This window comes from Zosterops lateralis (genome assembly GCF_965231275.1).
Source record: "Zosterops lateralis genome assembly, chromosome: 15".
NCBI classification, from domain to species: domain Eukaryota; kingdom Metazoa; phylum Chordata; class Aves; order Passeriformes; family Zosteropidae; genus Zosterops; species Zosterops lateralis.
Window position 1 is genome coordinate 2,343,580 of NC_139775.1, and position 12,847 is coordinate 2,356,426.

Genomic DNA, 12,847 nt, shown 5'->3' on the forward strand with positions numbered 1-12,847 from the left:
TATATAGAAAGTATTAAAAGAATATGTATGTATATATATACATATTAAAAGAATATATATGTATAATCTATGTACCTCTATATAAAAGAAATATAAAAAGTGCTATGTAGTGAATAAAGTTCCTTTTGCAATAGGAATCACTTCACACCTTCAAATGACTCTGCTCAGCTGTTCCTTTTGGGCTGTTGTACCTCCAGGAGCAGCTCTTAGGATTTATGGTACCCACAGGGACTCATCCAGGATAAAAGGAGTTTTCATCACCTGGCCAAAGGCTTATGAGATCTACAGATGGAGTCACGGTGTATGGAGAAAACACAGCAGCAGAGACTGGCATCAGCTGGGCACAGAAGAGGCAAGTGAACTTTTTATTGCAGTTAACATTCCAGCAGCAGTTTTTGGAGGAATAATATGAAATTCCAGACTCTACAAAAATTACAAAGTTTGGCAAGATTGTGAAGCACTTGACAGGCAAAGGCACCTTTCTTCCAGACAGGGTTGTCCAAGACATCTGAAGGCTCTCAGTGCTGCACCCTGCATAATTATTAATTTAGTTAAGTTGGTCTTACAGTGGCCTAATATAAATCAGACTAAAAGGTGTCATACAGCAGCATGGATGGTGCCTGTGTTGACAATCCCTCCCATGGCAGGTGGCTGCATGCCCATGATAAAATAAACAAACAATCAGGGAACACATGTGGGAATTTCTCTCCCACTCTGCAAATCTCCAGTCCTTAGGGATAACTGCTTCTCTCTGGACACCCCCAGTTAACCCATCTGCACTTGGAATCACACAAAAGCCATCTAAAATCATACCAAAATCTAAATAAATCAGCATCAGAAAATCTGCTGCAAGCATTCAGTCTTCTAAGGACGTGACCATTTTAACACTTGTCAGGGTCTTAGCACAGAGCTGAGGAAAGAGCCCTGGACAACTCTGCATTCCCAGGAGAATAAAACCACAAGACAGAGTCACCCAGCAGGCAGTGGGAACAGGAGCAGTGGCAGCATTACTTAACTATGTGCAATTTGCTCTTCCCATCTTGATTTAAATTACACTGCCAGAAGAGACTGACAATGTCTAGAATCAAATTGCTTAGAAAAGTGCCTCTTCAGAGAGAGAGAAAAAAATTCCCAAATAACTCGAGTGCAAATGGTCTTGCAAAATGCCTATTGTGATTGGGGACAGCAGGACCCGGGGCTCGTGTTCATTAGGATAATGCTCATGTAATTGTGCTGGGCCAAACCCCCATGAAATGGGGGGGAGCTGCCCCCCTGACATTCCTACAGCGCACACATTAACCTGGTCTCCTCTCAAGAGCTGGAGGAGGCACCATTAAATAAAAGAGTCTCTTGCTCTGTTCCTGCTTCCTTCACTCCTTCAGGTCAGCCTGGGCTCTGGGGACCATCTTCAGGACAATGGGCTTCTTTGGCTGCAGGAAACCTTTTGAGTCCAGGACCAGTGGGATCTTGAGCCGGAGGAAAAAACAATGAAACGGCCTCGTCAGCTGGGAGAAAGGACAGACAGGACACCAGGAGCCCTACAGCTCAAACACATCCCAGCTACCACTTATTTGCAGTGCATTTCCCAGCTCACAGGTGTACTTACAGCAGGCCCATCACTATTGCTCGTGCAAAGCAGCCACCAGCAGGTGTTTACCAGCCCTCAGCTCCTGGATAAACTGGTTGGTGAGGTCTGGCTTGGTGCACTGATCAACAGGCTGCACGTGGAGGGAAGAGCAGCCAAACCCCACCCAGGGTGCTGCAGCTAAATGGGGGCATGCAGGGCCATTTTCTTTAATGCAGAAGTTGTCAGTACTAAGTGCAGCTAGATCATAATGGGAGCTGGAGCAGCAATAAGCTCTTCAGGAAGAGCAAAACTAAAATCACTGCTCAGACCCAGTAGCAAAGCAAAAGCATCCCCAACAGGAAAGGTTTCCATGGGGTAGGCTAGGAATCTCCTTAGAAACATTTAAAGCTGGTGTTGGAGGGAGTAATCTTGCAGGGGAGGGAAGTGTGTTCAGCAGTGGATGCTGCTCACATCCCAGCTGCCTCTCTCCCCATCAGGACAAGGGTGACACACTCCCAGCCCAACAGGCCACATTCACCCCTCATATCCCAGTAAGTTTTGTTTCAGGAAATCTAAGCAATATGGCTTGGAGCCCAGTGTGCCATCAGTGGAGCAGTGAGAGGAGGCTGCAGCTTCCATATACATGTTCCAAAGGGATGCTCCAGCATGAAAATTTCCCTCCCACTCTGATCTGATGTACATGACACCTTCTGTAGAGAAAAGGGCTGAAAGAGCCCCATAAACCTATGGGCACCAATAATACAATACATATTTAACTTGTCTCCTTTTAATTAAAGGCAGTTATAAAAAGAATCAATTTTATGGATTGCAGAGGACTAGAAAAATGTCATTAGACTTGGGGGAGGGTGGATAGGTCACTGCATTGTTAATGGACTATTACAGTCTTTCACCTCCAGGTTACTAGTTGAGCTGCAATCTGAATCTGCAGAGATTCCAGCTGAGCACCCGTGCCAAGTAATAATTTAATAAGGAGTTCTCTGTTTCTTACAACAAACGTCCTCTGAGTGACTTGCTGCCCCCTCTGCTCTGACTTCCCAAGCTCTCCTCACCAAGAGAATGTAATAATGGCCCAGCCTTTTGCAGCACTGAGTGCAGGGGGCTGGGTCAGGCTGGGAGCACCATGGTGCTGCCTGCCTGAGGCACAGGAGCTGCCGTGCTCTCAGCAGGGCTGGACTGACACATCATTTCCATCAGCTCCTGCATTTATTTCATGCCCAACACTTCCACCCTGCAAGGCCCATCCCATCAGTTCTGTGCTCAGCATTCACTGGCATCCTGGGCAAAACCAAAGCCTGGTGGGATCCTGCACAGCCCCAAAGAGGGAGAGGGTAACCAATTCAAACTTAACCCGGATTGTGCTTGCTTGAGAACTGCTACCCTTTAGAGACTTCTCTGGCCCATAAGAGAAGAATTTTGGTGCCTGCAGATGTCCCATAGAGAATAGCCATGTTTGTGTTGCAAAACACAGCTCTGGCACAGGCTGGGGAATATTCTTTTCCTTCCTGGAGTAGGATCTTCCTAAGCTGGGTCAAACAGACCAAGAGTGCACTGTGGGGAAGAGAGCACCCCACAATTCAGGTGCATAGGACTTCAGGGATTTCAACCTAAAACATCTCACCAACATTAAATATAACTCTGTGGAGGCTTTTTTAAAAAAGCATGAGTAAGTTGTGGTGAACCCCTTAAAATAAACTGAGAAGATTTAAACAGTTATTCCCACATAACAGTAGGACCATCTCAGAGGGAGTAAAGGGAAGATACTGAGACACATCACCCCACATCCTCACCGGTGTGTCTTTGCAGGGTCTGAATGAGAAGTTCTGCAACAGGACAACCACAGCCACTTTCACAACAAGGAGAGCAAACCTCATCCCTATGCAGTTCCTGGGGCCAGCCCCAAATGGCAGGAAGGTGTAGGGGTCAATATTCTCTTTGTTCTCTTTACTGAACCTGATTATAACAAAAAAACCCACAAGTTAGCAAGAGACATTCTGTTCCAGGATGTGTCAGCTTCCAAATCTGAAGTGATGAGGGGTCTGGGAAGGAAAAAGCCTTTTGTGTTTCTGTGCATATTAGAAGAATCCAGCTAAGTCTCTTATTTCTGTCTCAATAGATACTTTATGCCTCTGCTTTCATCCTACTGCTCAGATTTGGTTGTGCAAATCCAGGTGCATTGGGTGTCCTGGGAATACCTGAAATACACTAATGGATTTTGTAACTACTCTTTTCTCAGAACTCCCTCTCAGCTCCAAAACTGAACCCAGATTTCAAACCCTAAACCACACAGGTCTACAGCTCCACAGCTTCCCTGCAGATCAAAGGACCGAGCGAGCACAAAGATGTTCTCCCCCTGCGTGACTAAAGGCAGGGCTGCTTTTGAGATATGCCAGCCCCATTCCTTTCCTCATCATGAAAAACAGGGAAGAACAATCAGCTTCACAGAGAAATTTGCCACTGAGCATTTTCAGTAATACTTCTTAGTGATCAGTTGGTTTTCATGTCAGAAAGCTTTTCATTCCCAGTGCATGAGGTACAAACCTCAGCCACGCTAAGTCAGAAGTGAAGTATCTCACTACTGAGACACCAGCACATCCCTCTGATGAACTCTCAGCGAGGCAAGTGAGCCCTGAAGAGCTCCTTTACTGGCTATGTCCAGCTACCCATACCCAGTTTGGCAACTGGAATAAGGATGTGGCTACTGCAGCAACTGGTGTAAGCTGGCCCATTGCCAGAGCACTCATATTTGGGTGTTTCCTTCTGAATCCAACACCAGGTGACCAGAGGTTCCACAGGGGCTTCTGCCTGATACTATTACCATGTTTGGTCTCAAAGGTCACCACATCCCCACACCAGGATTAATTTCCAGGATTATTTCACCTCCTAGTGCAAGGGCAGAGGTCTGGTTCTGCTCTCTCTGGACCAAGCCTCAATGTCTGGTGGTCACCTGAAGATCACCAGGTTCAATGGTATCCTAGATTTGCCTTGGGCTATTGCTTCATTTTGTAGGGTCTGACAGTGCTCCTAAGCAAAGATTGCTTCATAACTTGAGTTAAAAATTAAGTTTTATTTCCTACCCATCTTTGCCCTTCCACTGCTGATTTGCAGGGCATTGTGCCAGTCACCCAACGGCTCTTGCTTTAATATCTGGCCATAAACCCCTCAGTGTTACAGCTGCTGGAAGCTGCTCTCACTGTTGCTCCCTTCAATGCAGTTAATTAAATTCCATGCACAGTTTATGGATGTAGATCATAAAACTCCCCTCACGGTAATGCTGGGACGAGATGTCAGACAATGATAAATGCCTAATTTAAATGTTATAATCAGGCATTCCCCACTTTTGCTGTCATTCCTACTCCCAGGGCTGAGGTTGAGCTCGCAGCTATTTCCCCACGTGGCCCTCACCTCTCGGGCCTGAACTCATCGGGCTCTGGCCAGTACTGTGGGTCCCGGTGCAGCACGAAGGCTGGGATCAGCACCACCATTCCCTCTGGAATAGTCACCCCATTGAGCTCCACAGTCTTCTTGCAGACCCTCTCGATGCGGCCCCCGGCGGGGTAGAGCCGGATGGACTCGTTCACCACCATGTCCAGGTACTCCATCTGAGTGAGGGTGTCGTACGTGGGGGTGGCCTGCGACAGGGATGGGAGGGCTGAGAACACAGCACTGCACCTGCCACCCCTACAGCCCCACAGTGCTGCCAGGGAAGGGGCAATCTCAGTGCCAGCAGCTCTGCTACTCTGTTTCCAACCTGGGTTGGCAAGGTGGGTGGGAACAAGCCCAGCATCTTACCTTGTTGGGCAGGTGTGTGTCAACCTCATCCTGGAGCCGCTGCTGCACGTCAGCGTGAGTGGCCAGGTTGTAGGCTATGTAGCTGAGGGTGGAGCTAGTGGTCTCATAACCAGCAAAGACAAAGATAAGAGCCTGAGCCAGAACCTCCTCATCACTTAATGCTGAAAAAAGGCATAGAAGCACATAGAGGAAGCTGAAATTAACAGTAATTAACCCCTGGGAATTCAGGATGCCAGTCATCAGTCTAGGTAATGCTACTCCTAGCTATGTAACAGCTGGTAAAGGAAACATCCAGCTCACCCTCTGGTACCACAGAGGTGTCCTACAAATACCCAGTCCTGGTACCTCAGAAGTTTAAAAGCATCCTGCCTTGAGTTGACAGACCAGGACTATGCCTTGGCTTTATCTTCTTTATCTTCTTACAGAGCCTTTATCTTCTTACAGAGGAAACAGAGATGAGCTCACAGGTGAGCAAGGTACACACATCATATGTGCTTTGTGTGCTTCTTGATACACAGTCAACATTGCTGGCCTCCAGAAGCAACAAAGTGAGATATGGGGGGTAAGGAGATACTTACTCTTTTTGTTTTTTGTTGCACAAACACACCTCATAAATTATCCCAGGAAATGAGATAAAATAAAAATATGGCTGACCTGTGATAAACACCATTATGGTCCCACTACTGAGACCTGGAAACTTGCATGGGATTAATCATTGAAATCTTCTCCCTACTTCCCTTTTAAATGGATAAGGAACTAATGCTTTTTGCTGAGAGGAGGACACATCTCAAGACATACTTTTGTCCATGTTGGTCTCAGCAGACTTGGAGCCATCCTGTGAGTTCTGTGATTCAATCATGAGATGCAGGAAATCCACCCGGTCCTGGGGAGAAACAGAGGCAGGGAAGATGTGGGTGGGGAGGAGACAAACCTTGTCAAGCACAAGTCCCTTGCTGAGACACCTGCTCCACTCACAGCTCATGGCTTCAGTGCATGATGAGGTCTAGACTACAGAACCTCTAGGAACACAGGTACTTTCTCCACTTGGATGCCCAGGCAGGGCATGTTCTGGCCTTTGTTGGGTTTGGTGAGCTTAGAGAGCAGGTGACACAGCACAGCTTCTGAAGATGCCACCAGGCTCCTCCTGCACTCAGGACTTTTCCTGAAGAGAAGAGGCCACCTAGGCTGGACTCACCGTGCTGCTGCCCTCTTTCCGTTCCCTCTTCATTTTTGTGAAGACATTCTTGAAGAAGTCCATGACATCTGAGGGTAACAGAGTCACCTTCATCTTTTCCAGTACAGGGGTAATAAAGGGGAACACCACTAAAAGGGAAGAAGAGACAACACACTTGAGCTCAAAGGGGAAAATCAAAACTGGCACAAAGCATAGAAAGGAGCACTAATCTGGACCTTGACCCTTTTTGTTGCCTCCATCTCTTTTTACCTAACTATGCCTGGGATGCAAGAGTACTTGAGAACCTCCTCCCTGTGTTACTTTATGACCACAATACCACACTAAGTGCAGCTCTCTGTGATAGAGCAGCTCTCCATCGTCTCTAAACAGGGTCTCTCCTTGTAGGAGGACACTGCCAAGATCCACATGGGCCGTACATGCCAAGATCCACATGGGCCGTACAAATCCTGGCTGTGGTTTTCTTGAGGAAATATTTCTGCAGATCTGAGACTGTAAATCCAATCCTGCAAAGTGTTGAGCACCTCCCATATGGCACAAAGGACTCAAAGCCACTAAGGGAGCTACCAGAAAATGCAGCACCTTTCACATCGATTCAGGGCTGTATGAGATGAGGTTTGTCATACCTAAGAGTAAGAACAGAGGACTTAGGAAACTGAATTGGAGAAATTTCTTAATGTTGGTGACAAAGGGGTCATTGGGGTTGTTCATGGAGTCAACATTGACACTGAAAGAAGTGCTGGTCACCACATCCATGCTGTAAGCTCCAAAAATGCTGAGTAGAGAAGAAGAGAGATTGAATGAGATGAACCCAATCACAGCAGTAAATAAGAGCCCATCTAGGAACAATCCTTGTGAGGGAATCTCTCTTAATGCACAGTCCTAACATAGTAGGTCTGTCCTGACCTGGCAGAAACCATCATTTTATTTTTGAAGTTTCTCATTGCATTAATTCCCCCAACTTTTCTCAGCTTCAAAAACCTAAGCTGTAGTTGCAAATCACTGAACTGCAGTCTAGGGTAACAATGACTATATTCTGATTTTCATCTGTAAAAGAGATTGCAAAAATGACATCCAAAAATACCATATCTTGTACAGCTTCTAGACAAACTCTGAGAAATGCTTCCTACCTCAAAAATGCATCTCCAGTAAAATGAAATGGAGAAAGGGCACAGCTCTCCCATTTGAGCAGAGCAGAGTCCAGCAAGCCCATTGCCGAGGAACATGCCATGCCCATGGCTGCTGTGGAGTTTGCTTCCACAACTGACAAGGGATTCATGCTGCAGCATGGGAAAGGCACAGCCCCTTCCCCCCACTGAATACAAACTCTTTCCTGTCAGCCCCACAGTTACTCACTCCTTCGCAGTCACAAACTCATCATTGGCCACTTTCTTCTCAACGTTTTCCACTAATTTTTCACCATAGTGGTTAATGATATGGAACATCTGAAATGCAAACCAAAGCAGAAAGCACTGTTGACTCTTTCCCTGCCACCAAACAAGGCTGGGCCACACTGCCATCTGCCACGTCTGGCTTGGGGAGGAAGGGCAAGCAAGGGGAAGGTCTCATTTCCAGGCCTCAGACTGTGCTTTCTCTCATCTTAACAACTTGTCCAGAGAGCTCATCTAGGACCAGGACTAAACAAGGCTCTCCTCCAAAAATCCACACATAGCTCCCACTCCAGCTTAGCATCCACTCCAGCTGGGAGTGAACATGGAAAATGGACAAGCCTGGTGTGAGCGATGTGTTTAGCAGGATGAACATTCAGGCCATAGGGCCAACAGCCTCAGCTTGCCCTGTGTGCTGTTTCACCCCCAGCCCCTTGGCCTGACTCCCTTCCCAGGATGTCAGACAGACACTGTATTGCTGAATGGTACCAACAATGCAGGTGCTCATTATATGGTCCTGGCAAACAGGGTGACTTCCTCATTTGAGGGTCAGATCTGCACTCAGAAACATCTCAGTTCTCTTCCAGCTATGGATGCAAAGTACCTGTGCTTTACCTCCTTCAGCTTCCCACTGGTGAAGGTTGGAGACAGCACTGTACGAATCCTTTTCCACTGCTCATCCTCAGCCACGTTGAGGGCTGACCCCAGGAGCCCATTCAGACGAAAGTTCTGCACAAGGGAACAGGAGACAGGTGAAGCTTTACAGCCCCTTTCCATGTGACAGAAATGCAAAGAAAAACCTTCCATGGAGTGTTGACTCAGCCTCTGAAGTCATGTCAGCTCTACCTCAACCAGCAAACAACAGAAATGGAAACAAAAGTCTAAGAGTCATGACATCAACCCCAAGGGCACATGCAGGCTGACAGCCCAATGTCCCAGCCAGAGTGACCCCTACACCTCCACAGCAGAGTTTTGATGTTGGTACCATCAATAAACTGGGGCACGTCAGAAAGCAAGGACTTGCTGAAAGGCCCAGAGGAAAACAGAAACCAAGAAGAAACTCCTTCTTTCTTGCTGCACATGCACTGTACTGGACAGAAAAGCATGCGACAAGGTACCTACCCGGCGGTTAGTAAAAATGTTGTAGCACTCTTTCACCAGGATGTTTTTGATAAGGATGGGGTCCAAAACAGCCATCACAGGCTGCCTGCCATCATAAAACCTAAGCCAGGAGAAACCCACAGTCAGTCCATCCTTCATGGTCAGCTGGAGCAAAGGCAGCCTGCTCTGTCCATGGCCAGAGTCATGGCACAAAGTGTTTGGGACCTCTGACAAAGCAGCTGGAAGGATGAGGCTGAAACTTGTTTATTACATAGTAAAAGAGGAGAAAGGGAGAGAAAGTGACAAACATGGGTGGCATGAGCATTTCTAGCAATTGTCTGTGGTACTGAAGAGTTGCCAAAGCTGTGTGGGTTTAGATAAAAGGCAGCTTTTTGCCACAATGTTGATCCCCTGAACTTGGGCTGTCTGAGCTGTTTCCACTACTGATGGCTGGAGACAAGAAATCCACACCAAACAATCCACCTGTAAAGAGATTTCCTGCCTGGCCTGCAAGGCACTGAGAAGCAAAAAACTCATCTGTCTCCTACATTTTCCAATCAATGGAGACAAAAAAACCTTAAAAGTCATGGTGTGGGCTAAAGGGCAGGGAGCCCTGGGCCACAGCTGAGGGAAGCTGCCATCTTCAAGAAGCTTGTGAACATTTAATCTTTAAAAAAAAGAATGCACCAGGTTTCATGAAGCCTCCCAGGATTTTTTTTTGCAGAGCAATTTTGTTTTGGTTTGAGAGGTTCTCAGCAGAAGCACGATAAGAGGCCCCTGCACAAAACAAGCACTGTGCAGGGAGCAGGGGGGCAGGTTGAAAGGTAGCTTGTGCCCCAGCTCTGGGAGAAGCAGGGAGCAAGATGAAAAACACCGTGGCAGCCTGCAGCTTGCTTTCTGCTCCAGACACACAGAAAAGCAGCTTCAAAGGCAGGAGGCTCAGTTTGACACCAAGCAGTGGAGGTGATTTTCAAAGCTTTTGCAAAGGAATGACCGCACAAACTGGCCATCAGCATCCCAACACCACACCACCCTGAAATCCCAGCAGGAGAAAAGCCTTGGAGAGACAGATGGAGACTTTCCCAGTGGTAAACCTCAATCCTCCCAGGCTATCACTGCTGGAATTACAGTGCTGACAAACATAACATCAATGTAACCTTTTCCATTCTATTCTGGGGCTGTGGAGCACCCCAAACTGGGAGCTTTGTTCTGCAGAAACTCACCCCCAGATTTTTCCATACTTTTCAAAGCAATTCTGATCAAATTCATGGAGTCCCTGGAAAAGAAGAAAGGAGAAATGAAGAGTTTGCCACTGAAAAGTGATCAAAGCAGGCCACAGCTGGCAGCACATCCCTCAGCCCCGGTGTAAGTGGCAGAGGTTGAGGTTGGGAGGTGCATGGTCCTCTTAAGCATCATGCAGATGCTTAAGGGACATTTGCATTGGAGACAAAAAAGAGAGCAGAGATTAAAAAAAGGAAAAAGGCACTTTCAACTTCCACCAGCCAACCTGATCTAAAAAGGTAATGAAGACAAGGTATGACAGGGTACAAAGGTTTAGTGAACAGAGTTAGGAGGCAGAACTGGACCCCAGGGTGTCCTTTCACCTTCAGTTCAACAAGTTAAGAGCTGCTGCTGCCTTGTCCTCATATGATCTCCCTGTGCAGTTACTGGACTGTTTCCATTAGGGTTTTAACTGATGTTATATGTAAGGATGAAACTTATGGGACATGTAACATTCACTACACCATTAGTAAGAGGTAACATGTATGATGTAAACCCAGCAAATACAAGTAAAACACCTCTTTTATTGAAATGTTTGCAATCAGTTACCTGGGATCAGCTACTGTTATTTGATGAGGTTTGGTAGCTTGGTAATATTTGAGTTTTATTTTAAAATCTATTTATCTGTCTTAGTCTCAAGCTGGCCCAAAAGTAAGTGGTTGGATGAAGCATTTCTGGGGCTAATTCAGCCTCTTCATGATGATGATAAAAAGGGCAAAGAAAACAGCAGTCTTAAGCAACTTTCCAATACTTTTTGTTTGTTTGTTTGTTTGTTTGTTTTTGTTTCCAACAGAACTTCAGCTGCTTGAGAGCAGGTACAAACACAGGGAGAAACCAAAAATTTAAATTACAAAGTAGTTTTAAAATACAGCACACCTCATTCAGGTCAGCCTGAACTTTTATGTTCTCTGTGTGTCCAAAGAGCTTCCTACCTAAAAGCATAATTTTCATCTGACTGAATCAAGGACAGAGGAAAGAGTTTCCCAAAGAACGGGGGAAACAGCACCAGGCACAGGAAGGATCTAAGGCACTACAGAGTTGGTACTCACATGCCGGTACTCCAGGAAAGTTCCCACAAAGGGCAGAGGCCGTGGGCCAGGAATGCCCAGCTTCTTGAAGGTCCTGTAGGGCCATATCCCATAGCTGCCAAGCAAAGAGCATGTGAGAAGCATTTAAGCAATGAAAACAGAGAAGATACTTCCTCCTGAGGACAAGGAACTGCTTAAATAACCGGTGTCTGTCACTCCGGGAAAGCTGAAATTATGGACCAGCAGCAGCCCTGCTGAGGATACTCTTTGCAATAAATGCAGGATCACTTGGGGTGTGTTTTGATAGAAAACAGCAGCTGAAAGGAGCTGCAGCCCTGCCTAAGCAAACTAGTGTACCTGGGCACCTCAGGGCTTTACTCAGGGCCTCATTCAGTTGCCCAGCTCAGACAGCTGTGGCTCAGGTGCCTCAGGAGAGATCTCGGAGCGATTGAGTTCTGAAGCTGAGCCCTGCCCTTGTGTTTGTCTTTGCAAAGACCTCCCGAGGTGCTCAGGTGGCCGCTCTACAGCGGCACGGCAGGGACATAAATTACCACAGCAAAATTAAGTTTTTGCCCGTATAGCTCACTACAGCTCCCCCGAGCCACATAAGCCGAAGTTTTGCCAACAGAACTACTTAATCGGGGAGTTCTGGCAGCAGCCCCGGCAGGGCTGCTCACAGCTGGCACAGCCTAAGGACGGCCTGGGCGCGGCTGGCTTTAAACACGCGGAAGTTACTCCTTGGGAGAAAGTAAATAAATAAATAAATAAAAGGTTTCCTTTAATTTCCGCCCAGCTGGTCCCCGCTGGCAGCCGAGCAGCCCTCGCTGTGCTCTGAGGGGGCCCGGACTGGTTTCAGCGCTAATTCACTCGAGCCCCCCTGGCACCGGGCTCTGTTCCTGCCCGGTCCCCCAGCGGCCCGGCCTCTACTTACAGGGCCACGAGGCACAGGAAGGCGATGAGGAGCAGCCAGGTGACGGGAGAGAAGCTGGGCAGGAGGTACATGGTGCCCGCTGTCCGCCCGCGTCTGCCGCCGCCTCGCCCTGGCCCCGGCCCGGCCCGGCCCGTGCCCGCCCTCAGCGACGGAGGCGGCGCTTCCCCGCCCGCTCGGCGCCTCAGGGCCGGGCCCGGCATCAGGGTGCCCCGGGATCAGGGTGCCCCAGGAATGCCGCTGTCGGTCCCCTCTCCCCTGGGGCTGGAAATTGCTGACAGGGCGGTTTGCACAAGCGGAGCAAAGGGCGGCGGCGCCCCGAGCTCCCCGTGCGGCCTCTGGAGGGACAAGGAGCTGCTCCCCGAGCTCCGGGGATGTCTGTGCAGATTCCCCTGTGCCTCCTTCCCACCCCCGTGAGTCGTGCGCTGTGTCTCCTGTTCAGGGTGCAGGAGGGAACGGGCTGGAGGAGACAGACCTGCACCACACCCTGCCCAGGCTGAGAGGGGCTCGTTGCCCTCAGGCAGACCCTCGGCAGGATGCAGCGGTGTGGCA

The 12,847-nt window shown here is 48.2% G+C and overlaps 1 protein-coding gene across 2 annotated transcripts; it reads right to left on the bottom strand.

The window, feature by feature from the left end:
* Positions 1-352: 352 nt before the first annotated feature.
* On the bottom strand, positions 353-12,739 carry LOC310915465 (cytochrome P450 3A29-like). 2 transcript variants are annotated; one of them, XM_083872354.1, is made up of 13 exons: positions 12,299-12,739; positions 11,389-11,482; positions 10,282-10,334; positions 9,080-9,179; positions 8,573-8,686; positions 7,926-8,014; positions 7,196-7,344; positions 6,573-6,700; positions 6,176-6,260; positions 5,378-5,538; positions 4,991-5,217; positions 3,376-3,538; positions 353-1,466 (listed from the first exon to the last, which is right to left on the bottom strand). In XM_083872354.1, exons 1-13 carry the CDS (start codon positions 12,496-12,498, stop codon positions 1,371-1,373), a joined length of 1,659 nt encoding a protein of 552 aa, XP_083728480.1. In that variant the 5' UTR covers positions 12,499-12,739; the 3' UTR covers positions 353-1,370. The 2 variants fall into 2 exon arrangements, with proteins under 2 accessions (XP_083728480.1, XP_083728481.1); XM_083872355.1 differs by lacking the exons at positions 6,176-6,260; positions 7,196-7,344.
* Between the last annotated feature and the right edge of the window lie 108 nt (positions 12,740-12,847).

Excerpts from the sequence above, each read along its gene's own strand:
- LOC310915465 (XM_083872354.1), bottom strand. The coding sequence starts at position 12,498 with ATGCCGGGCCCGGCCCTGAGGCGCCGAGCGGGCGGGGAAGCGCCGCCT. Across the intron at positions 9,180-10,281 it reads AAGTATGGAAAAATCTGGGG|GTTTTATGATGGCAGGCAGC; the intron begins GTGAGTTTCTGC and ends CTCCTGGCTTAG. Across the intron at positions 1,467-3,375 it reads GACCCTGCAAAGACACACCG|ATCCCACTGGTCCTGGACTC; the intron begins GTGAGGATGTGG and ends CTCCGGCTCAAG.